Source organism: Acanthopagrus latus, chromosome 17, assembly GCF_904848185.1.
Source record: "Acanthopagrus latus isolate v.2019 chromosome 17, fAcaLat1.1, whole genome shotgun sequence".
Classification (NCBI taxonomy): domain Eukaryota; kingdom Metazoa; phylum Chordata; class Actinopteri; order Spariformes; family Sparidae; genus Acanthopagrus; species Acanthopagrus latus.
The window spans coordinates 9,010,447-9,037,877 of record NC_051055.1 but is presented as its reverse complement, the minus strand read 5'-3'; the positions used below and the strand labels follow the sequence as shown (position 1 = coordinate 9,037,877).

At 39.9% G+C, this 27,431-nt stretch overlaps 1 protein-coding gene across 1 annotated transcript in view; it reads left to right on the top strand.

Moving 5' to 3' along the window:
- Window positions 1-27,431, top strand: part of LOC119005654 (zinc finger protein 236-like) — a 58,174-nt gene that overhangs the window by 1,171 nt on the left and 29,572 nt on the right. Inside the window, exons 2-15 of the mRNA XM_037073474.1 lie at window positions 894-1,033; window positions 5,112-5,276; window positions 5,385-5,563; window positions 6,860-6,990; window positions 8,273-8,445; window positions 15,205-15,327; window positions 16,470-16,643; window positions 17,475-17,649; window positions 17,999-18,271; window positions 19,178-19,381; window positions 19,564-19,696; window positions 22,583-22,843; window positions 22,956-23,188; window positions 24,049-24,150. Coding sequence (XP_036929369.1) covers window positions 894-1,033; window positions 5,112-5,276; window positions 5,385-5,563; window positions 6,860-6,990; window positions 8,273-8,445; window positions 15,205-15,327; window positions 16,470-16,643; window positions 17,475-17,649; window positions 17,999-18,271; window positions 19,178-19,381; window positions 19,564-19,696; window positions 22,583-22,843; window positions 22,956-23,188; window positions 24,049-24,150 — 2,466 coding nt within the window. The remainder of the gene's footprint in view (window positions 1-893; window positions 1,034-5,111; window positions 5,277-5,384; window positions 5,564-6,859; window positions 6,991-8,272; window positions 8,446-15,204; window positions 15,328-16,469; window positions 16,644-17,474; window positions 17,650-17,998; window positions 18,272-19,177; window positions 19,382-19,563; window positions 19,697-22,582; window positions 22,844-22,955; window positions 23,189-24,048; window positions 24,151-27,431) is intronic.

Below are 27,431 nucleotides of genomic sequence, written 5' to 3'. Positions count from 1 at the left end.
ATCTTATTTGCAATCCTCTATCGTGCACTAGGGCTGCAACTAATGATCATTTCCATTATGGATTTATCTGCAGATTAATTTCACCATGCAAAAAAAAATGCTCATCACAATTTCTAAGAGCCCAGGTGACTTCTTTGAAGTTTGTACAAACACAGTAAATCCTTAGGTTTACAATCTGGAACCAACATAAGACACTTTTACCTAAAAACAGTAAGCTAGTTATCAAAATGGCCAAAAATGTATTATTATTGTCATTATTTTTAATAGTTGGAGCTCAAGCATGCACACAGACCTTAAAGGTTCTATTTGTAAGAAACGTTGTCGAAAACTGTCGCTCTGGGATTGTAGGATGGGTTGGCTGCTTCCCAAAGTGTCACTTTTTGAAGATTTGGGACTGAGGCTCAAAAATCAACTCTTTTATTATTATTATTATTATTATTATTATTATTATTATTATTATTATTATTACAAATAGCACCTTCAAAAGTGTTGTTGAGTATGAACGAAGGCACAATTGAAATTGTAACACATTGCTATTTCAGCGGGTCTGATAAGCTACAATTATTGTTTCCATGCTGACAGGAAATGAACATTTGAGGGACATCACTGTATTTGAATAATTTTTAAGAGTTAAAGTACTGAATGCAGGAAAAGATACAAGAGGCTCAGTTTAGAATGGCTGTCTTTGTTATGCATGATGATGACCATGGTGTATTTAAAAATATTGTTTTGTTGTTGTAGGTAGTTCTTTTTTTTTTCTTTTTCTTTTTTTTTTTTTAGATGTAAAGCCATTGAGCGCAGCATCTGTTCAACTGAATATCCACTTCATATGTTCAGTAGCATGTGCCTTGAAGCATTCCGATATTGAAGTGTTTGCTCTTGTATTTAATCAGATGCGGATCCCAGTGACACTAAAGGGGAAAGTCTCAGTGATGGAGAGCTCAAAGACAAGAAGTGCACAATATGCTCCCAGATCTTCACCACTGAGAGCCAGCTGCAGAAGCATCTCCGTGAACATGAGGTCAACGATAAGGTTAGTACGGCACCTAATCCGAAGTGTCAGCAGTCTCTACAGCATGCCCACTATATCATCAGCACTTTGTATTATTTTCACAGTTTCATACATTTAGATCTTGGTTCTGGCTAGTATAACCACATCCAGGTGTGGCCGGTCACTGGTGATTAACACTATTATTGGCATATAAACAGCTCAACTGGAGCAGTTGAGATTTAAAGGGGAACTTGGGTAGTTATAAACCTGGGGCATACAGCCCCTGGGCCCTGTGTTCATATCTGCCCTTTGGAGTCAGCAGGTAGCTACAACAAGGCTGCAAATGAATCCTTTAGTACGGCTTCGACAGTCTTGATGCTTCTACTAAACATGTTTGTTTTTAACACTTTTGGTCAAAAAATAGGATCCTTTTTATCACCATGAAGTCTTTTACAAGGAGAGGTTTCACTCTGACATCTCGCAAGGTGAATTGTAACAGTTGTTGCCTGCTCTTGTTGGAATCAGCGAAATATTCAGCCATGACTTTGAAAATAAATTCTTGCTGTCAGTTCCTCTGCGTGAATTGATTTCAGAGCAAGACTTTTACTTGAACGGGACTTGAAGAAAATGAACTTACTGTTTAACAAAAAGGCCTATCTCTGTCAAAACATTTCTGTAATGCTGTCAGGCACATTATGTCAACACTGCAGTGTGTGTGTGTGTCAACTCGCTATCGGAGAGAGTGTAACTGGAACGGGTTCATTAATGCTGCAGAAAATGAGTATTGAAACAGTTTCAGCTATTCATTGATATTTTTGACTAAATGCTTTATAGCATTTCCAGTACCAGTGAGGGAGAATTTTCAGGATTTCCAGTTTTTCACATTGAAAAGGCTCAAACGTGTCCAGCTGGGCGGAAAGTTCAAGGGGATGCTGTCGTACAATGTGAGGCCAAGCAGCACAGTATATCTGAGAGCAGAGCGATGTAATGGAGGTATAAAGCCTTTAATGGAGCAGTAACCTCCATCTGTGAGGCAGTTGACCTGTTGTTGATTACCTCCACAAAGCACAACAAAAGCACTTTGTAGGAGAAGAGAAAACTCTCCAGCTTGACATCTCACTCGAATTTAGTGCAGGTCAGGTGGAGAGCATAGCTCACCTGCTGTAGTGGATGATAACATACCAGCTACAGGTTGGATTTGGGCCAAGCTTGTGGCTTACCATCCGAGTTGGAGGTGTCCTGGATTATTCAGCTTCAACAAGTTTTTACAATGTGAAAATCTGCAGCTGTATGTAGATCCCATTGTTTGTTTGCCAGACTCAGCACAGGTCTAAACTTAGTCTGTCAACCAATCAGGTGCTGGAGGCCTCCAAAACATCTGATTGGTGTTCTTACCAGCAGCCTGGGGGACTTTCTTTATTTTCCTCAAACAGAACACACTGATATTTCAATATATTGATTCTTTGGATAATGAGTTGATGTTTGCTGATAACACAAAATCTGCCCTTATATGATATTGACAAAACATTTTTCTTGCTGATCCCCATTTTTAGCTAAGGCATATGAAATTTTACTTTGATAGCCTAGCAGCTTGCTGACTTTTCTCTCCTCATAGCTGAACAAATTACATGTGTTATTTATACTTTTTTGTATCCCTGTTGATTTAATTCCCTGTATCACCCAACAGAACAACACAATTAAATTTCATCCTGCACGCATGCATGCATATTTCAGCCTGACATTGTTAACAGAGCAACTGATATTACTGTTGCAAGAGCAGCAAGTCAGCTGACTGCTCAGTGAAATGTCTTGTTTGTCTGTTGACCAAAATCCAAAATATGAAATGTGACTTTAGAGGCACAGAGTTTTTTTTGTCACCAGTGTTTTCAGTTAACAGGGTGTTTGTTTGTTATTAATGTCTGAAGATGAGCACAGCGAATTGACTGCATAAATTGCAGGTCTAAATTTGGCCTCGATGCTCGGCAGTACGAGACGTTTCTTTTGCTGTGTTTGGAAATCAGTGGAGCGCACGAGCACAACTTGTTCTCAGCTCCTGAACTTTGATCAGTGGCAACTGTTGTTGAACTGCATTGGTTCAGTCTGGCTCCATGGGGAATTAAGAAATCAATGTGCTAGATTTCTGGTAGCTATCAAAGTGTTTCATTTTAGGTTAAATTGTGCTAGGAAGGACTAAAGTTGCTTAACCAAACTCCCCTGGCAGAGGTGCCTGGTAACATTCTTAAATAGTGCAGTATATGTCACACCCCTCTAACCTTCTTGTAGATGTCAAATCACAGCCGCAGTTTCCTCTGTTGATGTAATTACTGGCCAGTAATAGAAAATCGGTTTCAGTGGCAACTTGCTTTGTTGAATTTCCACTTGCATATCTGTGGTCCTACTTGGGAACATCCAAAAATAAATGTTGCCCAAACATGTTGATGTTAGCAGTTGGAATCCTTTGAGTCACCTGATGAGTCAGATGCTTCTGCTTCCTGCTTGTTTTGTATGATTTATGTGGTAACTTGTTCTTCGTCCATGAACAAGAGATGTTTTTTTAAATTGTTATTTATGAATTATATTTATAATAAATAATGCATGATTTTAAAAGTACATATACAGAACAACTGTGCATTGCTTTCTGTTGAGTAATGAAGGTTTTCGTAGTTAGTAGTTAATGTGTGATTAGTTCTTTAATGTGCCCCTGTTTATCAGTTGCTTATAGCGTTAGCATTAGCATATAACATTCGTTATCGTTACCCACTCGTCTTCAGATCACTCTGCACTCACTTTGTTTCTCTGTCTCACCCACTCTCATTCCTTTTCTCATACACAAACAGCCACTTTAAACACATCAGCTCAAAACTGTTTCCAGTTTTTTACCCCTACCAATAGTTTTTCCAAGTGTCCCCTTAGTGATGAAATTATCCCCCATTAAATGGGACAACCAATCAAGACACTTTTTTCATAATCAGTAGCCATTAGTGGCATTTATTTCGACTGATTTGCAAATGGGCACTTTTTCAATACGCTGTCTTCAGCTGTGGTGATTTCACTTGCGTTTCTGTAGAATGTTAGGCTATCAATCACTTCACCAACTATAAAGGACCACTGCTTCATTCATGCTTCGTCATGCACAAATCAGCAACAATTTACTATTTAACTTAGCTAGCTAGTTAGCTGCCAATATGGTTAGGGTCCAATAGCTCTTGGTTTGAAGTGCGCCTCTGAAAAATCGCAGTTTGGTGGATTATGTAACCCTAACACTTCACCTTTCATCTATCCCATCAAGAATCAGGACATGCCAAAAGGGCTGGGTGTCCCATCCAGGGGTAGGGGCTAAGTGGTAGTGGCAGGGCTGTATAGAGATTGAGCCATAATCACAGACATCTTAACTTCTTCTTTCATATTTCTGCCTTGGTCTCCTCTGTTGACCATCTCTTTTGGCCTGAGAGGACCATGTGCATGCACCATTTGCAGCTGCTCCTGACATTGTGGGCCATTTCACTATCAAGGCGACTACTTTCACTTTCGTAGGCATTCTCTCCAGGCTGAAGAGCAGTAGCCTCGGGGTCCGCCACTCTAAATAAGCATCAGCGGTGCTGCGGTCGCTCTCGACCTTCACCGCATTTACAAAAGTGCTCTGAAAATTAAATCAGTCAGCTCCTCTAATTGAAAAATAATGTAATATTTGGGCCACCTCTGTCTCATGGGAAATCATTTATATGTTGTCTGGTAATTTTCTTTACTTATATCACGGTTGTTTTTCTCTGTTTATGTCACTTTCGTTTGCTCTGTCTCTATCAAGATAAGACATCTTAAAACCCAGATTACGTGCACGTAAAATCTTGTTTATGATTAGATGAAAAAGTGAGACAGTATTATGCTTTAACACACCTGTACCTTTGCAGAAAGCCATTAACAATTCTAAGCTACTATTTGAGAACGAATATGCGGAGACAGCTTCCATGTTCACAGCACGTGTGGTTATCTGAGTCAGTAAAGGTAGCACATCAGTCAGTCTTTAAGAATTAAGAGCAACAAGCACTGGATGGCAAATTCTGAGCTCATTTAAACTTGAATTATTCACTACTTCCTTTAACTTGTCCTCTCTTGTCTGCAGCCTCATCGATGTGACCAGTGCTCACAGACGTTTAACGTGGAGTTCAACCTCACACTCCACAGGTCCACGCACACAACCTCAGACTTCACCTGCCCGGTTTGCAATAAGAGATTCTCCCGCATTGCCAGCCTCAAATCACATATCATGCTGCATGAAAAGGAAGAGGTTAGTCAGCTGATCAATCAGACATAGAACCACAACTTATTCTCATTTACTGCTCATCAGGAAGAACTTAATTCCTCTGTTTTGTCTCCCCGCTACCGTGAATCGCAGAATCTAATCTGCTCAGAGTGCGGAGATGAGTTCATCCTTCAGAGCCAGCTCTCAATGCACTTGGAGGAGCACCGCAAAGAGCTGTCTGGCATCAAGGTCTACACCTGCAGGACCTGTGACAAGGAATTCAAGACGTCTGCACACCTCAAGGAGCACATGAAGAGTCACGCCAAGATGAGGTCAAGCATGATGATGTTTTATTTCATTTGCTCAAGTCAAGGAAGACGTTAAAAGGAAATCGAAGAGCTACTTAAAGCAACCTTGTGGATATAATTCTAAACCATTTATAGGGTAGATAATACAGTGTATGTGAGTCACAAAGACAGACATCAGACTATTCGGACTGATTAACACTTTCAAATAAAGGTGTTGTTGTGAAATTCTTTTTTGGTGTGTGAGCAGTCCTGCAGGGCAGAGTAAGAGGTTTAACTGCAGATTTTACAGAATGATACTGAAGGTTAAAGCTAAATCCTTAGTTATTTTTGCTCATTTTGGTGTATTTTATGTAGTATCTGAGGTTTCTAACAGGCTTTTATCGACTGCACGAGGACATCCATGCACGTTCTGCCATGGCATTCAGTAAATAGAAAAGTGGAGTTTTGTAGGCTCTCATCCATGCTCATGCACACTGCACATTTCAGGCAGTTTTTTCATTAGTATAAGGCCAGCGTATACAAGGGCACCACTCTTCACTGCTGGGTGCAGGCTCTCTATAGGCTGATGCTAGTGGAAGCTAAACAGTAGAACCAAGGCCGAAAGAGAAGGCCTTGAAACAAGAACTGTGACTACAAAAGCTCGGAAGGATTTCACTAGTGCACTTAATATAAGTTTGTATAAGGAGAAAGTGAGGTTAACAGATAATACCCAAAACAACTGACATGATCACGTGCACAGAATTCTGCGATACAGAAATACTGCTATCTGCAACGTGAAACAGCAGATGGATTGTATTGAAAATGAAATGCAGTTCAAATTTTCAAGGAAAACATGCAAAATGAAAATGAAAAACTAAAATGGTGGATTTTGAAAGCATGTCTAATGGGAAATAAATAAAGGATTTGTTCTATTTTCATACCAATTTTGATAAAATATCATACCAACTGTGAGATGACAGCCAATGACTCTAATGTGTGGTATACTGACAGGGTTGACTAATTTTGCACAATCTCATCTGAAAATCACCAAAGTTTTCCCATTAAGTGACGACAATCTTAAGCAAAATAAATAAAATGAAACCCTTCCAATCATGTTATTTGGGCCTAAATGACATGTTTGGATGAGCTGATTACAGGCCTGTGACAGGGCATTTGATTGTCAGAGCATTGGATTTATTGATTGCTGTTGGTATGTTAAGAAAGTTCCTACAGATGTTTCAGAAAATGCTGTTAAAATAACTTGGCAATCCTAGCTTTACTTCTTTAGACATCTTATGTTTGAATTACCGTTTTATTGGAAAGTTTTTTCTCTCGCCACAGGCCGCTCAATTCTACTTCCAGAAACTACAAGAAAACCATTGACCGCAGCGGGTTCACAAACAGCTGCCATCACTGTGGAAAAGCTTTCAAAAAGCCCAGTCAGCTTGTCAGACACATACGAATACACACAGGTGAGTGGCAAAACCCGCAGAAGGAGGTGGAATGTTCTGGTTATGTACTGCACATCTAATGCTGATGTAACGATGTGGACAGTGTTGTTTTCCAAGCAGGTGTTTTCTACGCTGTTGGCAGGCACTGGTGCCTAGTTGTAGTTTTTGGGAGCTTGGTAGCCTGCCGTTTCACAGCTGTAGGTTTGCGAGCGCAGCTGGAGACTCGGGGTGTGTGTTGGCAGTGGTGGCACAAACAAGAGAGTTGGCAGTTTTGCACATTTGTCTTGAACAAAAAAATGTGAAATCGAAGTGATATCCTCGACATGATAACACCCCAAACTCCCGAGAAATTGGCTGCATTTACCCTCAGGCTCTAAAGAATACACCTCAGCGCAGTTTGTCACCCCCCTATCATACAGATGTTGCGAGGGTAGAATTTGTATCTGCTGTTTAAATTCCAGTATTCTTAAGTGTGTTTGTGTGTGTGTGTGTGTGTGTGTGTGTGTGTGTGTGTGTGTGTGTGTGTGTGTGTGTGTGTGTGTTTGTGTGCACAGGTAATGTAGCCAGCAGTTTCCACCCCCATGCTGTTTACACAGCACCCACTTGTTAATTCATTTGTTTGGTTGGTTAGTTGGCTGGGTGACTAACGGTGGATGGAGTTGAATCATCTGTGCTTTGAATCTTAAACAGCACTTAGGCTGATGTCGCTTTGGGAGACTACGCACACAGAAACACACACAGGTTGAGTCTTATTCACTCTCTATGACGCACATAAGAGTGGATGTATATGCCTTGAAATAATACTAGGGAGGAGGGGCCTATGTTGGTGCCATGCTGACAAAATTGCTTAGTCATGCTGGTACAAAAGAAGGTATTTTCATATATCAGCTACTAACTGCTGTACAGACAGACTTAGTGGATTAACTAGAGTGTTGTGTTATTTTGTCTTTATCTGTAATAAATTGGTGAAAAATAAAAACCAAACTATTATAAAATGTGATGTGTGTAAATATAAGATTTGCAGTATCTTAATGAAATGTCAGAATTATTTGAAATGGTAAGGAAAAAAAACATCTGTCCTCACAAACCCAAACTTTGTCTTTTTAAGTAAATGTTTCTGACTGAAGAAAAAGTCACCATAATTTTTGATCAATATCTATCAAATGATGCTGCAAGTATTGTGAATCGAGCAATATCTTAAAGAAACCTCCAGTTTTTCCACTTGCACTAAACTATTTACTTTTTATGTTGAAGTCATGCTGTTTCTGCTGCATGATGTTTGTTTTGTGCTCCCTCTCATCAGGTGAGAGGCCCTACAAGTGCTCACACTGCGGCAAGGCTTTCAACCAGAAGGTGGTGCTGCAGACTCACATGGTGAGACACACGGGAGAGAAACCTCACCTCTGCATGTTCTGCCCTGCTTCTTTCTCCCAGAAGGGGAACCTGCACTCCCACGTTCAGAGAGTTCACTCTGAGGTAAGAGCACATCGCTATAGGTGTGAAAGTGAAAAACGCAAACACTCCTGTTTACTACCTCAGTCTCTGTATAGAAAATATCTCTTTGTTGTGTGATGCCATCTGTGATTAGGCAGTTATGTTTTACAGCAATAAAAGAAGCCACCAAACGGCAACTGGTGCTTTTATAATACTTTAAATGTTTTAATTTCTGCAGGTTTTAATTGTTCATTTAATAATTTAATTGTTCCTGCAGTATGGAGGGTTGTAAATAGAGGAAGTGACCTTAAAACGCCTCTCTAAATTGCACGTCATAAATTATCTTTAATGTCTAAAATATAACGAGAAGTTAAACACATATAACACTATATGGATCCTCACAAAATCCTCTTAGAATATAGCAACAATTTGAAATAAATATTACTGTTTGGTTTTCAGATCGGTAACAACAGAAATTATGTTTTCTGTCTGCTTTTAATTCCTGTAGCTTTAAGAGCACGTTTTGTCAAGCAAATGAACCTTTCTCCTAAAAGACTGAGATTGTATTTTGTTATGAATGCAGTTTAATTTCTTTTGTGAATATCCGTCATACTCATTCAAATCCTCAAACGAGGTGGAATAATTAGGAAGTTGGCTGAGGCGACAACGACTCTTACAACAGCTTCAATTTACTGACACAAAATAGGCTATATAAAACTCTCTATTTTCTTTTTTGGCTGGTCCCCTGGTTAAGGATCCTCACAATGGATGTTTATATCTCTCTGGCAAACCTGACCCTTCTCAACCCAACACATTTTCTATGATTATAAATACAAGGGCATGCATGACTACTGCAGATAAGACTGATTAACCCTTAAAGTTATCGAATAGTGGATTACTTGCAGGAAATGTATCTAATCTTTTGCACCTAGTAACAAGATTCAGTTCTCATCAAAAAGGTCTTAAATCCAACAAGTAAAGGGTTGATTAACTTTAGGGGGACCTATCCGAGGTTAGTTGAAATAGCAGAGTCCCTGACTGGCTCTAAGTAGCTGTTTACAAATGAGTTGCAGTCTAATTGGACTAAACCCCGAGCACGCTTGTCTGAGTAGGAGATACTTTTTGATGGAAGTAAGAATGCAGCTGCTTTCATTCATTCATTCATGGAGGGAGTCTTTTCTACCCTAATTATCAGAAATTCTCTTTTTTGAACATGGCATGATGTGGAAAATGATTGTTGAAACTAATCTACGTCCACCATCTGTTAATAGAAGGCTTCTCAGAAGTTCTAAATAGCCCACTGTTATAATATTATGATGTCATTTATGACTGCATTATGCTTTTGTCTCAGATGGAAGATAAGTCTACAACAATGCGCAGTGTCGGCTAATTGATGAGTTGATTATTCTGTGAAACCACTAACAGATATCGACCTAGACATGTCTGATTTTTCATAGGCTTTCTGTTTTATGCCTAAAGCCCTTCCAGACACAGCCTTCCCTACTTATCTGGGTTTGGGACTATCAGTTACGAATGCAGTGGCTACTGAGTCCCCAGTGACTGTGGAGCAACCTGGAGTTCAGTGTCTTACCCGGTGAAACTTTGACACTGGACAGGAGGAAGTTGGAATTGAGCCACCAAACATGCGATCAATTGACAACCCGTCCTGCCTCCTGAATGACTGAGCTCAGTGGGTGAATGCCTGCAGTTAAAGCAACTTGTGCTGTTCAGTAGCAAAGTTGCGCCCTGTATTCAAACACAAAACTAAGTGGCATTAAGAGAACGAAGTCCAGTAAATGGTTTCAATTATGGACTCAGACACACTGCTGTTCATCACACAGAGGAAATATCAGAAACTTTAACTCGACTTTTCGTGCTGTTTTGCACATATTGGTAACTCAGTGACCTTTTTTTATTCTGGTTGTTGTCCAAGATTTTTCTCTCTCTGTTTGTATACCTCCATCAAGCACACACTAAATTACCAGCCCTCCTGCTCATGTTTTGTTGCATTCGCTGCAGCAGGACACCTTTGAATATTGTTTGTCCTTTGGACTTGAAATGAGGTGAAATTGCAGCTCTTTGTTCATTATCAGGTTCCCCTCTTTTGTGAGCACTTCACAGCAGACAATTTTAAAGAGAACTCCTGATTTATCCACCCTCATTTAGCCTGGACTTTGGTCTCTAGCTGCGCTTTGTCTCCTAGGTCATTTCCTCTCAGTGCCAAACTGGTTGACAGGTCAAAAGACTGTTCTCACATCAAAGTCCTCCCCAGGTGCCCATATGGCCATGTTGACAGACACTGACTTCTCCTCCGTGTGGTTGTCCTTTTGTAAGGTTTGTGAATAAAACCAATCAATGGGAGGAGTGAAAGATGTAAAAGTAGCTCTGAGTTGATGACTGCTTCCAATAATGCTGCCAAAGTCTGGACTGGGTCAGCTTTCTGGCAGCCTGATTGTTAAGAGACACAATAGTCTCCATCACAGTGGGTCCCCCTCTCTGGATATTCCACAGCCCTCAGTGGTGATGCATTTTATCAAAAAGGTAACAAAACCTTCAAGAATAAAAGATGCTTTGTGCTTGCACACCAAGCTCCTAACTCATTTGGTTGGTAAGCCAGTGCCAGATGAGAAATTAATTTCCCTGGGTTTTTTATGTTACACTATAGTTTCTAACTTTTGAGTAAATCTGAAAGTGCCTTCATGGTGGTCCAAAGTTGCTGCTTAAATAATAATAATAATTGACTGAATATGTACACACTGTACTGTGTAGTCAGTCCAAAATAGCAAATGTTAGCATGCTAACATTGCACTAAGATGAACAAGTTAAAAGTTAAAACTTGCAAACATCATTTTGTTAGTTTATCAGCTTTAATGGCGTTAGCATTTAGTTCACAAATACAATGTGCTTATGTACAGTCAAAGACAGCTGCTAGCATCGTTGTAGTTTTCTACTTGAAGATTAGTGACTTACCATTATTCTGTTGTGGAGAGGATTTCAGGCTGTTGGATTAACCTATCCCAAGTGATTTCAAATGATGTTGTACGTTCTTGTTGTGGTTGTATATTTCCCACATCCATTGAAGCAACACACACAGATCTTATAATTACATTATTCAGGTAAATCAATACATGAATGAGGAGGTGGCTGCTGTTTTGGCATTGCTGCTGTAGATTCACACAATCTGACAGCCAGGATAAACTATTTACCAAGAATTCTACTGAAGAGCGTCAGCTAAGAATAACAAAGAGATTTGGCCTCATTGGGACATTTAGGGCAGAACTTGGTAATCATATTTGACCCCAGGAAGAATAACTACCGTAACTTGTATTGTGTTAGCAGGTAAAACTGATATTCTACAATATTGGATGGCACCAATATTGTGGTACATCCACATTTGATTTAAGAATGTAATCTGAGCTACAGGAAACGACCTGAAAACACAGGGGTCTCTTGGTATAAACAGGCTGCAGTTTCCCACACTTGTAAGCCTATAACAACGAAATAAACCAGTGGCTATCAGGCCTTATGTTGTACTTCACTGTTTCTTTCTGCCTATCACACATATAGTCTCTTCACTGCAGTCTTGAATCTTGCAGGCCATTTGAGTTGCTTGTGAATCCTATTGATATATTTCTGCAAAATGTTTTTTTGTAAGTAGGCAGTGCAAAAACGTGGACAACATACATCTGAATTGTCACAGGTAATGGGCAGTAAATAGAATTCCAAATAGTGTTCACATAATGTCCATTACATTGCTCAAAGAGGCACTCTGTTAACACCATATAACATCCATTAGGCAGTGTGCACCTGAATGGAGACTATATGCAAAATGCAGCAAAGTACACATCAAACTACTGACCTACAATCCGTGGTTGAGATTCCATCTCAGAGGAATATATAAAGCCTAGAATTGTCCTGTCTTGTCAAGCTTTAACCATTCATCATGAAAAAATCTTTCTTTAGGATATGCAAATCTGCAACTAATTTTTAATTATCTGTCCATACTGCGTTGAATGGACAGCAAGATTTTGAAGTTGCTGGCTTAATAGTAGGTCTTCAAAAAGGTACACAGAAAACAGAATCAAGTATACAAACATATCTATATTTCTGTTTAGTTTCTACAGTTAGTATGGTGTTTCTTTTTAAACTAATCGAATGTGAAAGAAAAGCCTCCCAGTTAATTCATTCTGATGAGCAGTCAGGTTTTATTAATGCCTTTTTGAGGTTTGTATTGGTCAGATGACACCTCTTTCACTCACTAAAAAAAAACAAATATGGTTGGACAAATTGAAATTGTAGATTTTTTCCCCCTGTCACTTGCTCATATGATTGTGTATTCCCTGCTAAAAGCTTTTGATGGGGCCGGTTGATTAAATTATTGCTGGAAAGCCAAACAGCAGGACCATTTGAATAATGCATCTAATTTTCACAAGTGTTCTTCAGCTGTCCTGTTCTACGTGGAGTTTGTCCTTATGATTGCATGACTTTGTTATTGAATTATGGTCAGGCGCTATTCACAATAGATTTCATAAGCAGATGCATATTCAGGAGCCAGGGGGAAATAATTGAGCTATTGTTACTAGGCTGGTGTGTGGAGTCATAAAACTACAATCCTCAATATTGAACCCCAACTTCAGTAAACATATTACATTTGAATTTGACTACATTAAAAGTTGAAAATAACCAAGCCTAGGAGAACCTGATGTTCAAATGATTAGAGTTAGAGTGTGCAGTTGTGTTTATGTATCTATTATTACCAATTACAGTCTTTGAGGTAGTTACCAGTGTGGGGGAGTAAACATGAAAAGGTCACCAAAAACAGATATGTCTGTCACCCTAACCAAGGGTGTGGGTTTGGAATTTTAGATTTAAGTTTCAGAAAACAAAAGTCATGAGAAGCTGTCAGCAATGAGGCTTGGTCTGTCCTCTTCTACTGACACTTCAGCCCACTTGTGGTCCTTCAAATGTAACTGATACTTAAAATGCTTTAAGGCATGGATCTTCAACTACTCCCCAATAGTTAACATTTTAAAGGAGACATAGTCTGCTAATTTTCAGGTTCGTAATTTCTGTTTTGGGTTACTACTAGAATAGGTTTATATGTTTTAATACACTCAAAAAATGCATCCGTTTTCATATCACCCTCCCATGCAGCAGCACTGTACTCCACCTCTGTGTGAGGTGTTCTGTTTTTAGCTCCAGTCTCTTTGAGACTTTCCTCCTGAATATCCCGACTGCTCTGGTTAGTCAGCTCACACACGCCTGAGCCTGCTTCACTCACTGTGTCTCTGGTCAGTTCTTTCCTGTTTTTCAGTTTCCAGTTGGCTTCATATTTGCCATGAATATAGTTCAATCTGGGTCTGCTGCAGCGAGGACAAAGCCTCTGTACATGCGACTCCTGCTCTATAAACTGAGCTAAACGGCGCCCCGATGCCTTAATTTTTCTTAAGAAAAATTATAAATTTCATCGTTTTTTAAAACATCCCTTATGCCTATGCCTTCTTTCTCCGAGACCTGATTTCTGCCCTGTTTTTTTTTTTTTGTCATGTCGCCAGCTCTATCTTCGCTCTCTTCACCACCCCCTTTACATGACATCTGTTTCACCTCTCTCTATTCTTTCCTTGGCTCCAACTTAATGATTACCACTCAGATGAAAACACACTGTTGGCCCCGAGAGAAAAATGAAACTCCTCCTGTTTCCGGTCATATTTCCTGCATGTCCTCATCCTTAACCCAGCTGCCACATACCTATCATCATGACCGGGTAACATCTTAGTGGGGCTTTGGCCACACACTGCATCCTTCCTGGTAACTCCAAGGTTCAGCCACCTTTCATTTCAAACTCTCCACTTCCTTTAAGCGATCCCTGTTCACTGAGGTGATTTGACCCTCTCAGAAAAGCAATCAACTTCTTTAAAGCTTTTACTTCAGCGCACACTCAACAGTCACACCTTGTGGATTTTTTGTTACAGTTCTAACGTTCTTCCATTCCTTTTTTTTTGTTTTGTCTTATTGATTTGGTTCTGGTTCTGGTTTGTGTTTGCCTCCCCAGAATTCAACCAACTCAGTCAAGACAGTTTTCTATTCAGCATTGCTTGTGTTGATCAAATGACTGTAATTTACACTACTGAAAGTTATATCAAAGATTGACGTACGGTAAAATGATAATTTAAGAGAGATTTCATATGTCAGTGCATAGATTACCACAGATGTTTTTTGTTGAGTGAAACAAATCTACCAGCCATAATGACTGCTGGTGGTGGCTGGTTCAAATTATGCTTCCTGCCTGTTGTTGCCTGGTGTTGTTTACACCATAGTATGATAAATCGAGAGCCAGGTGGTGATATTGACAAGAAAACATTTCCTAACTCCTACATACTGTACGTTATTATAGATAGTAAATTACTATGAGGGGTGTAAGCACTCATAATTCATACCTTTAATTGAACGTGCACATTCTTGAGCAGTTCTCGAGAAAAATGCGTTTGACTGGCCACTTCATAAACAACATACAAGGACAGATGGCAGATTATTTAATGTAACCTTTATTTCTTTGCAAACATCATCAAACATCTACAGAACAACCTTCATGTCGTGGCCCCTAACCAGCAAGTTTATGTCTGGCATCCAGTATTTGCAACTTCAATATGATGATTTCTGTTCATTTAGTATTTCCCACTTTCTGACAATCATCTTACGTTTTCTTCTGAAATATATATCTATTTATTTTTAAGATTTTAAGTGCCTGGAAGCAAGCTTTGATATGGATAACATCTTGTACTTGTTTCTGTTCTCTTACAGGTGAAAGGTGTACCGCTGTTTCCGTGCATGGACTGCAGCTGTGCATTCAAGAAGCTTGGCAGTCTGAATGCCCACATCAGCAAGATGCACATCTCTGTGATTGAAGTGCCCTCCGGCACTCAGGTGAGAGAACAGGACACAGAAAACATGAGGCAAAATGTTGTTATGCCTCATCTGCCCAGCATCTTCTTTGAGTCTGTTCAGGTATTTTCATTCTTTTGACCCCTGTTGAATGAATTTAAGACACACCAGTTGCAGTACAGTTGCCATTTATGTTAGAATGCTCTGTTACTATCACAGAGAGGTAAATGAAAGTTCTAACCCTTCTCAAGTAATGCTGCTGATTGATTTCTGCCATATAACATTGTTTCTGTGGATTGAATATTTCTTACTTGGTTGACTTTTAATTTTCCTCTGTCTGATTAAGCTTTCTTTTTCCTGCATTAAGTGACAAGCCACTATCTCTCATGCAAAAAGGGAGACAAAAACAATACTATTCACATGCTTATTCTTAGAAGCAGGGACAGATGCAGCATACCGTGGGCATACTTTAGGCCAGTAGCAAATACACAGGAGGCATCTTGTTTCATCTCATTATATTTCATTAAAATTTAAAAAAAAAAAAAAATACTGAATTATTCACTCTTGATATGCTTCATCCATGGTAAAAGATCCTTTGGATCCTCTGTCACCCCATATTTATTTGCATTTACTGCTACTTTTTCAGATGTTTTTTTTCAGTCTTTCTCTTTGTTGGTAGAGGATGATGCTGTCAAAGTCTAAAGACTTCAGCTTCATTTGCACGAAAAGAGCAGCACAAAACTGCTCTTTACAAGCACTCACATGGAGAAGCTGTTAATTGCTAATCAATTTCTACTCTGCCATGAATCAAACAATTTTGACCTGGCGTACAGTCTACCTTGCAGCATAAAGCCTTTTGAATCTTCTCAGTGATTACCCCTATTGTTTTACAACAACAACAATGTGACAACATTATTTGGTAATCAGTAGGTGATTAATTAGTATTAATTACAGTGTAGTCATGCTAAAATGCTACATGCCTCATATTCACAGACAAATCGTACATGCGGATTTAGCCATAGCTGCTGTGTGTATTGATTTAAATCTCACTGTTGGCATGATGCATGATACATCAACGTTACTTACTGCCAAGTGCTGTCTCAAAGAGCCGCTGATAAAAACAAGTCCACTCTCAAATTACTGCCTGTCTCCCTGGTACATTGCCCCATCTTCTTCTCCCTCAGGAGACGGAGACAACAGGTCAGGCCCCTGGAGAGTCGGAGGGCGGCGAGGGAGTTACAGATGTCATCCAGCAACTTTTAGAACTGTCTGAACAGGTCAGTGGGGAGACACCTCAGCCCCAACCTCCAGAGCCAGCGATCACCATGGAAACTGCCATCAACCAGGACATCCTGCAGGTGAGCGAAGGATATTCCCTCACTAAATGAATCAGATGATAAAATCAAAACTTAGTAGTATCCACAGTCTTTAAACCTTACTTGCAGTCTGTGATTCAGATTATAACCTTTTAAGAACTGCATCTGCCATGCACTAATGGATAGACAAAAACTCATTATTTGGAAAATTCTTGTTGTCTCTCTGTTTGTGTGAGTCATAACTATTAGGCACAAGAGCACAGAAACACGCATACAGACAGACACACACATACACACATACAGACACACACACATCAGAACATAGCACTTTGGATCTCAAAACGTTAGCCGAACCATTTATGTTGAAATGATTTATATGGAAATTGGAGGACCCACACTGGGAATATGTGTGGACACAGAAATGGATGAAAAGAAATATATTTTAGCTTAAACTCAGTCAGAAGTCTCTAAAATATTTTTAGTTTTAACCTGAATGATTTGCTTTCCTTTGCTGATTTAGTGGCAGGATTTTTCACAGTGGTGGAAATACGATCCGAACAGAATGATAATGATTTTGGAACCGGAAAGCTTTATAGATAAATACGGCTGGAGAGTTGAATAGAGCATCTGCTCTCCAGCACAAAACAATGTGATTAACACTGAGCTTTGGACCACAGCTTCCTTTTATTTTCTGGACAACTTCTTGTCAACATTTGCCACATTTTCACAAGCCATACTTCAATTGAATCGATAATGACCATAATAATAATAATAATAAAGTCCTTACGTGATTAGACTAACTGTTATTTAATAACTGAGAGAACATAATTTACATGAAGGCTTTTTAAACTCTGGCGTTTTCTCTTTCTGTAGCAAGCCCTGGAGAACAGCGGGTTGAGTGTGGTCCAGCCACAGGGTGACGCCACGTCCAGAGAGCAGAACCAGACCACTGAGGGTGCTGCTGTAGAGAGCAAGAAAGTACAAGGTCCTGACAAACCAGTCAGGGAGAAGAAAAGGAGCATTTTCAAGAAACCTATACAAATGCCAGGTAAGGGTAATGTCACAGAATGTAAACCATGGTACAGAATGGATTATGCAGTTAGTCACAAAAAAAAACTCAGATAATAACTTAATTAGTTCCGTTGTTCACTAAGTAAATGTAATGTACATAATATCAGCAACCTGAAAAATACATGCTTGTCTTATATGTGTCCATGTTATTTTAGAATGATCTATCTGTTCAGTTGCTGCTGTTCAAAGTGAATGAGGAAATCTGTAATTTTAAACCCTACAACAAATTATTTGCGACAGTAGATTAATTTAGTGAAAACAGCCCTCAGTCACAGCACAAAGCCATCAGCTGACAGATGGCTGCATCACTCTGCCTTCCTTTCCAGGCTCCATCAGGGAGGAGAATGGCGTCCGCTGGCATGGCTGCCCATACTGCTCCAAGGAGTTCAAGAAACCCAGCGACCTCGTCCGCCACATCCGCATCCACACCCACGAGAAGCCTTTCAAGTGCAAACAGTGCTTCAGAGCTTTTGCTGTCAAGAGCACCCTCACAGCACACATGAAAACGCACACGGGTATCAAGGCCTTTGAGTGTCAGTGCTGCTTGAAGTGCTTCTCTACTTCTGGCAGCATGAAAGTACACATGCGTCTGCATACAGGTGAGAAGCAGGACCATTTCATGAAACGGTTACATTTAAAACCAAAGTAAAATCAACATTTGAATGCACTTATTTCACTTTATTGGCTTATTTCTCATGTCGCATCATGCACATGTTGAACAGTATTCTGTATGCCAACATAATCAGTATTTGCACAAGTGTAAGGTGACATATATGAACTGCCAACATAATGTTTTCAGTTTCCTGGCAGCCTCTACCATTTAGTATCCAGCTATATGTTATTATAAATTATATGATGAATTACTAGAGCTGGACCTGTGTAAATATGCTGCCACAGATAGGGCCATTTTTGGTGTTCATGTGTTTGCAATCATTTTGTTTATGCTCCTTAGAGTGATTTCTTTAAAGAAATCCTCTCCTGGACATGAAATGTCAGCATTCATGTAAATAAACAAAACTGTGTAACAGTTTGATTATTATGTGCATCTGTGCAATATGCATTAGTGTTGTCTCTTTAATTGCTATGTAATGGCACTGTTTATGTTAGGTGTTTACTTTAGCTCTGGTTATGTGTTAGCTCTAAGATAAGTCTTTTTTATAGATATTTTCCCAGCTGCTATATACTCATAAAGTTTCTTATCTTTGTCACTTTTCCTTGTGCTGTAATTTGGATTTTATAGAAATATATTGTCCCCTGCTACTCGAAAGGCTTTGTAACCTTTTGTAGAAAAAATGTAATAAAATGATATGAGCTTGCTTTTTGGTTTATGTGTGATTTTCATATTTTATTTATTTAGATTGGCTAAGGGGCAGTCAATTCTGATATATTTTTGTATGTTTTTAGCTTTTGTTTTGCTTCCTTTTACTTTGTTCATATGTCAGATGCAGTCTAATTCTCTAAATATTAATTCTCCAAAAGAGCAATTTTTTCCCCACTTTACCCAGGTGCCCGTCCTTTCCCCTGCCCTCACTGTGACAAGATCTTTCGCACATCAGGCCACAGGAAAACACACATTGCTTCTCACTTCAAAAGCTCACAGCAGAAGAAGCACAAGTTCCCTCGAAAAACCAACAAGGCCAAAGTCTCCAAGAGTAACCTACCTCTGCCTGACATCCCCCTGCAGGAACCCATCCTCATCACGGACTTTGGTAAGAGCATGTGTTCACAGGCACATATGGGGAATGCTACATCTGTGTTCACAAAAACAGTTGTCCTTGGAATCAAGTAGAAAGTATGTTTCTTCATGTGAGTGTGTTTTTTTTTTTGCACAAACTGAAATGTCTTTTCATATGAAAGTTCACCTGTCGCTTGTTCACATGTTGCTCAACAGGCCTCATACCATCCCAGAACCCTCGCTTGGCTTTCCAGCAGTACCTGGAGGTGGTGGGCAATGACCGACCATACAAGTGCCAGTTCTGTAGCAAGGCCTACAAGAAATCGAGCCATCTGAAACAGCATGTCAGGTAACGCTATGTCACCTATATCACTATTTGAATATATTTTGATAATCTGCTGATAATTCATACATTGCTGTAGGCATTCACACTATTGTTCTTCTCCTTTATTATTCCGCCTTTGGCACGTTTTTCATCCGGCTTCCCCTTCTACGAATTTTGAGCTACATAAACTGTTCCGATATCCAAATGTAGAACGTTTTAAGGACATTATGGCCTCTTCTTTCTTTTTTATATGTTAAACCAAAATTGTATCCATTCATTCTCATGGGGAATGTTTGTACAAATACTTGTACTTCTGCTTCTATTACATAAGAATTTTTCAGCAGTGTAGTGCAATGCATTATAGTGTTATGCATTGGAGGTAATTGTTTGTCACATTTCTCTTTTTTTTCCAAAATCCCTTCAGCTGTCAGCATTCACAAGCTATTTGTGCAGGAAATGCACATTTTCTAGTTCAAATGTATTTTATTTTAGTTGAAAGAAAATTTTGGAATGCCCAACATTTAAATTCTGGCAAGATAGTGGGTCATGAAAGATGCCATCTTCACTGACATAGCAGTGATATTAAATGTTGTATTTGTGGATAGTGAGCTATAGTGGAGGCATCTGTACAGATAACAAAAGGGCCATGGATCTTTCTTAAAGCCATATCTCCACCAAGGAATGTGGTTCTGTCCGTTACACCTTAAAAGGGATAGTTTTGTGTCCAGTCTCTCTTGATGTTTACCAACTTCTGTAAAAGTGAAAGAGGTTGCCCCAACAACCACCCAAGTACTGTCTGCAGTGGAAACACAGAACAGATCCTGATTTTAGCTACATTAACTTCGTATGGGTTCCAAGGGAACCTGACTGAAAATACTTTGATGGAGGTGTCCCTTATGCCAATCATTTATATTTCTTTCCCAGAGGATAAACCATACCACTTGACTGACCGTTCACTTATCATTACAGTGTCCCTTTCCAATGGTATCTAACAGAGAATGGATTCCCCTGTACCACTGGGAGATTAATGAAGTGTTCAAGAGGGCAGAGCAGCAGATCTCCTGACTGAGGGAACTTCAGAGAATAGTGTTCAGCTTAGTACGTTTACTTAGCTTAAGAATTGAGCTTGTCAACAGATGGTCAAAACTCAAAGGGAGAACTGGAGAAGACATGTTTTCAAAGCTGATCAATTTGGTGTGTTTAAGTACCACAGGAGGTGAGGTTTTGAAATTGATGAAAGCCAGGAGAGGGTGTGAAAAAGAGATGAGTAGTAAACAGGTAGATAGAAGCAGGAACACCTCCAATTTCCCATCAAACAAAAATCGCCAAATCAACCTAATAATAAACCTATCCCCATCATTGCAAATCTAATACTATCCTTCAAGGTCTTTTAGAGTGTTTTACTTTGTTTTAATACCCTAAAGTGCCAGTAGTTTGCCTGCATTAAAAAAGGAATAACGAGTCAAATGGAATTAAGAATAATATATATATAGATATATATATATATATATATATGTATATATATATATTATTCTATTATATATATATATGTATATGTATATATGTATATGTGTATATATATATATATATATATATATATATATATATATATATATATATATATATACTATATTACCAAAAGTATTCGCTCACCTGCCTTTACTCATTCTATGAACTGAAGTGCCATCCCATTCCTAACTCATAGAATTCAATATGATGTCGGTCCACCTTTTGCAGCTATTACAGCTTCAACTCTTCTGGGAAGACTGTCCACAAGGTTGAGGAGAGTGTTTATAGGAATTTTTGACCATTCTTCCAAAAGCGCATTGGTGAGGTCACACACTGATGTTGGTCGAGAAGGCCTGGCTCTCAGTCTCCGCTCTAATTCATCCCAAAGGTGTTCTATCGGGTTCAGGTCAGGACTCTGTGCAGGCCAGTCAAGTTCATCCACACCAGACTCTGTCATCCACGTCTTTATGGACCTTGCTTTGTGCACTAGTGCACAGTCATGTTGGAAGAGGAAGGGGCCCGCTCCAAACTGTTCCCACAAGGTTGGGAGCATGGAATTGTCCAAAATGTTTTGGTATCCTGAAGCATTCAATGTTCCTTTCACTGGAACTAAGGGGCCAAGCCCAGCTCCTGAAAAACAACCCCATACCATAATTCCTCCTCCACCAAATTTCACAGTTGGCACAATGCAATCTGAAATGTACCGTTCTCCTGGCAACCTCCAAACCCAGACTCGTCCATCAGATTGCCAGATGGAAAAGCGTGATTCATCACTCCAGAGAACGCGTCTCCACTGCTCTAGAGGCCAGTGACGGCGTGCTTTACACCATTGCATCCGACGCCTTGCATTGCACTTGGTGATGTGTGGCTTGGCTGCAGCTGCTCGGCCATGGAAACCCATTCCATGAAGCTCTCTGCGTACTGTACTTGGGCTAATCTGAAGGTCACATGAAGTTTGTAGCTCTCTAGCAATTGACTGTGCAGAAAGTCGGCGACCTCTTTGCACTATGCGCTTCAGCATCCGCTGACCCCTCTCCGTCACTTTACGTGGCCTACCACTTCGTGGCTGAGTTGCTGTTGTTCCCAAACGCTTCCATTTTGTTATAATAGAGCTGACAGTTGACTGTGGAATATTTAGGAGCGAGGAAATTTCACGACTGGATTTGTTGCACAAGTGGCATCCTATGACAGTTCCACGCTGGAATTCACTGAGCTCCTGAGAGCGGCCCATTCTTTCACAAATGTCTTGATATATATATATATATATAAAAATAAATAAATATGTCCAAATTTTAAATCACTTCAATTAGAGCTGTCAGCCTCAACTCATATTGAAAATATTTTTGAGACTATAGTTTTATGCCAAAGTAACTCAGTTGTGCCATAATTTCATTACCCCAGGTCTCACACAGGAGAAAGGCCCTTTAAGTGTGTGCAGTGCAGCAGAGGTTTTGCCTCCTCAGGAGTCCTCAAGGCTCACATCAGGACCCACTCTGGTCTGAAGGCTTACAAGTGCCTGATGTGCGACACCACGTTCACCACCAGCGGTAGCCTGCGACGCCACATGACAACCCACAGCGACCTCCGACCTTACATGTGCCCCTACTGCCAGAAGACCTTCAAGTCATCGCCAAACTGCAGGAAGCACATGAAGACACACAGGTTTGGGCTTTTGTCCTGGTTATAGTATTATACAAGTGGTTTTAAATATAAAAATACAAATGTGCATGAGTCATTATTTTAAGGTTGTGCATTTCCTGCTCTGCCATATCAGGTATGAACTGGCGCAGCAGCTGCAGCCCCAGTCAGCAGATGATCCCTTAGGTGGAGGCACCGTGGCCCATGATATGCAGGTGGAAATAGAGGGAGATTCCCTCCAGCAACCGCCTGCTTCCTCGGCAGACCAGCAAAGCATGCTGGGACTGGGCCAGTCAGAGGTGGTGAATGGAAGTCAACAAGTGACATTGGATGCACGCCTGAACGACCAACCCCTTGTCCAAGGAGAAGGTAAGCAGGGGCAGAGGCAGTGGTGTTGTCAGTGGTTGCACATCATTGATGGATTAGCTGCAGGACCACAGGGTACAGACTTAAGGATCCTGGATGACAGCGTCTGCATGACATGGCTTAAATGTTTGTTGTTGGAAGGACAATCAAATGTCTGCAGAGAGACACAAAGTAACCACATAGACATGCATGGCATCACAAATCTTGCTGGAATTTGTTGTAAAAATGACATTATTCTTGAAATCACTTAGTTGTCCCTTGAAATTTTAATAAATGGCTCACATTTAAATGTCAGACAACATATTTTCATCCAAGATGACTAATGTGGAAAGTGTGTCCTCTTTGTGCTGTTTTTCAGTTTACTATTTGTAGCTATTTTATATGGGCTCTCCTGAAACACCAAACTGCCTCAGTCTGAAAATGCATGTCCCGTAGTAAAATCCAGCCCTCTCAACCTCAACTATGTATATTTGATAACATTTTAATAGTGTATACACTGACATTTACGCTGCATGCAAAGGACTTTCATTGTTAACATTTAAAGATGGAGATGAGTTCATATTGTTTTTGTTTTGTTCCCCAAAGCAGCCTTTTGCAATAATTATCATTATTACAATCCAATTGCCAGTTTTCACAGTTTGCATGACTCAAAATAATGAACCTTCTGTAGCTGATATCATTATTTAGACTAATTATTTCCACACGTGAGATACTGTTTGTGTTGATTGGTGACCTGAAGATTCACAGTGCGTGAACAACAAACATGAAGGCAAAAATAATAACAAGACTTTGTCAGTCTTTGTCTTTGTGACTATCAGACTAACCTGTTGTATTACTGTGCATCTCTTTCTTAATGGGGACAGACTCATATGTGACTACCCAACATGCCTTGCCTCAAAATATCAGCCAGTTTGAGACACCAGCACTCCCTCAGCCTGCCTTCGACCAGCAGGCTCTAACGCAAGGTACAAACACACAACAGACACCAACAGTTTTGTCATGTGTAAGTTAGTTAACAATGGAATTTCTCACTTTAGACTGTCATTAAAAATAAATTGATCAAACAAAAACATTAATGGTGGAATAAACTTTCTTTCAGCTTAAGCAGTTTGTTGACTAAGAAAGCACTCGTTGGTTGTCAAAAAGCTAAGTTAATTTGGCCATATTAAATGTACCAGCTGTGAACGTGTCTTACAATCGCTCTCCATTCTCAACATCTCCATTGTAGAAATGTTAATCAAGTGTAGTTCTGTCAAGCATATGGTTGCTGCTTAAGTCCCACCAAGTTGCCACAATGCCAACTGACAGTTGTTGGCAGCCTTGATGCTGGGGAAGCAGAATATTGGACTTTGGGCAGCGGCTGCAGGGCAGCAAACATCTGTCAGGCAGATCTACCTGTTCTGTTCCCTCAGAAGGCACTCTAACCTCTCTGTCTGTCAAGAACAGAACTGGAATTTCATCATTTTAGGGCAATATGGCCTTGAGTGTCATTAAATTTTCAAGCACACAAAGGTTCATGTGCCTGGGCATGGGGACACAGTATTCCCCTCCAATGAATAATGTGGTTGTGATTGATATAGGTCATGACATTGATTTCTGGGGTTTTATGTGGGAAACTGTTGTTGTGTTATTTCTTTCTCAAAACAGCCCCTTCATTAATCTTAGATTCTCATTTGGTAAATTGCCACAGCTCAAAGTTCACAGGTGATTGCGCTGTGCCTCATTTGAGGTTCACATACAGTAGTGGGTGTGCAGCAAATGACAGGCACTTAAATTGCCACATGGATAAATAATGAGCATCGCAGATTGCTAAAAAAGAAGGAGCTTTGAACTTTTCTCCTTTTGGATTATTCAGTAGTTAATTGTGTTTTGTCCAATTTGAAAAAGCTTTGAAGAACCAAGTTTGAAATCTATGGTAATTGGTTGAATACACATTTCTAAATTTAAACTGTATGGAAAACAACCTTTCAGTTTAATGTAGACTGAATAGTAGAACAGAATTTAAAGAACGGTTGTATTATTTTCAACCCATAAATAAGATTACTTTTTTGACCGCTCATATTGAGTGTGTTCTTTATAAGTCAAAGGCAGCTGACAAGTTCATGTTATGTTATTGGATAACTTTAATCACCAGAAGTCAATAGTTCAGTATAACACACACATGCCAACATACACTATATTACCAAAAGTATTCGCTCACCCATTCAAATGATCAGAATCAGGTGTTCTAATCACTTGGCCTGGCCCCAGGTGTATAAATTCAAGCACTCAGGCACGCAGACTGTGAAACAAGACATTTGTGAAAGAATGGGCCGCTCTCAGGAGCTCAGTGAATTCCAGCGTGGAACTGTCATAGGATGCCACTTGTGCAACAAATCCAGTCGTGAAATTTCCTCGCTCCTAAATATTCCACAGTCAACTGTCAGCTCTATTATAACAAAATGGAAGCGTTTGGGAACAACAGCAACTCAGCCACGAAGTGGTAGGCCACGTAAAGTGACGGAGAGGGGTCAGCGGATGCTGAAGCGCATAGTGCAAAGAGGTCGCCGACTTTCTGCACAGTCAATTGCTAGAGAGCTACAAACTTCATGTGACCTTCAGATTAGCCCAAGTACAGTACGCAGAGAGCTTCATGGAATGGGTTTCCATGGCCGAGCAGCTGCAGCCAAGCCACACATCACCAAGTGCAATGCAAGGCGTCGGATGCAATGGTGTAAAGCACGCCGTCACTGGCCTCTAGAGCAGTGGAGACGCGTTCTCTGGAGTGATGAATCACGCTTTTCCATCTGGCAATCTGATGGACGAGTCTGGGTTTGGAGGTTGCCAGGAGAACGGTACATTTCAGATTGCATTGTGCCAACTGTGAAATTTGGTGGAGGAGGAATTATGGTATGGGGTTGTTTTTCAGGAGCTGGGCTTGGCCCCTTAGTTCCAGTCAAAGGAACATTGAATGCTTCAGGATACCAAAACATTTTGGACAATTCCATGCTCCCAACCTTGTGGGAACAGTTTGGAGCGGGCCCCTTCCTCTTCCAACATGACTGTGCACCAGTGCACAAAGCAAGGTCCATAAAGACGTGGATGACAGAGTCTGGTGTGGATGAACTTGACTGGCCTGCACAGAGTCCTGACCTGAACCCGATAGAACACCTTTGGGATGAATTAGAGCGGAGACTGAGAGCCAGGCCTTCTCGACCAACATCAGTGTGTGACCTCACCAATGCGCTTTTGGAAGAATGGTCAAAAATTCCTATAAACACTCTCCTCAACCTTGTGGACAGTCTTCCCAGAAGAGTTGAAGCTGTAATAGCTGCAAAAGGTGGACCGACATCATATTGAATTCTATGAGTTAGGAATGGGATGGCACTTCAGTTCATAGAATGAGTAAAGGCAGGTGAGCGAATACTTTTGGTAATATAGTGTATATTCCAAGAGTATATTAGTGAAGCTTAGAGCCCGCCTGCTCACTAAATAGATAAAAACACAAGAAACAATACCTCAATATAGTTTAAAAACTGACTACTGACTTGAAGACTTGACTTCCTGAGAATAACAACAACAATAGTTATCTTTTGTTCATACACACTCCATCTGATAACTAGTTACTCTTTAATGTAGCATCAGTGCTATATACTTTTTAATCATCAGCAAATGACAAAAAAGTACACTGATAACAGTTAACAGAATTAAATGCTCGTCACTATTACTTTCAATGCATTTATTAATTACATATGAGCACTTCGAGCAGAATTCCTTGTCTAGTGTTTTTGAGGGGTTTTGGATGGTGTACGCACAGATGGCTTACAATAACAGACTCAGGGTTATACATCATCTATCATATTTCTGCTGCAGGCTGTAATCCCTGAGCCTGTATTTGGTTTTAAAGAATTTTGTGTCAGGTTTCAGCAATTTCAGTGATTGATTTGTTTTGTTCAAAGTTCAGTGATTGAAAATCTATGAATGGCATCCACCCTCTGTCTGTTACTTTACTATGTCGTGCAGAATTTGGAAAAACACAACACACACCGAGATTTCATAAAACTGTTACATAGACTTCATTTACATTTGTGCTGACTTGAGATCCACATTTGTTATTAAATGCTGTTGCGTCAGGTAGTCTTCAGGTTTGCTTTTTGTAAGCACTTTTACTTCTATTTCTATTTCTTACAAAACTGCACTATAGTATCTATAGTGTATGTGTAATTGAAAAGTTCATTAGTGATAAACTGTTGAGTGATTATTCAAT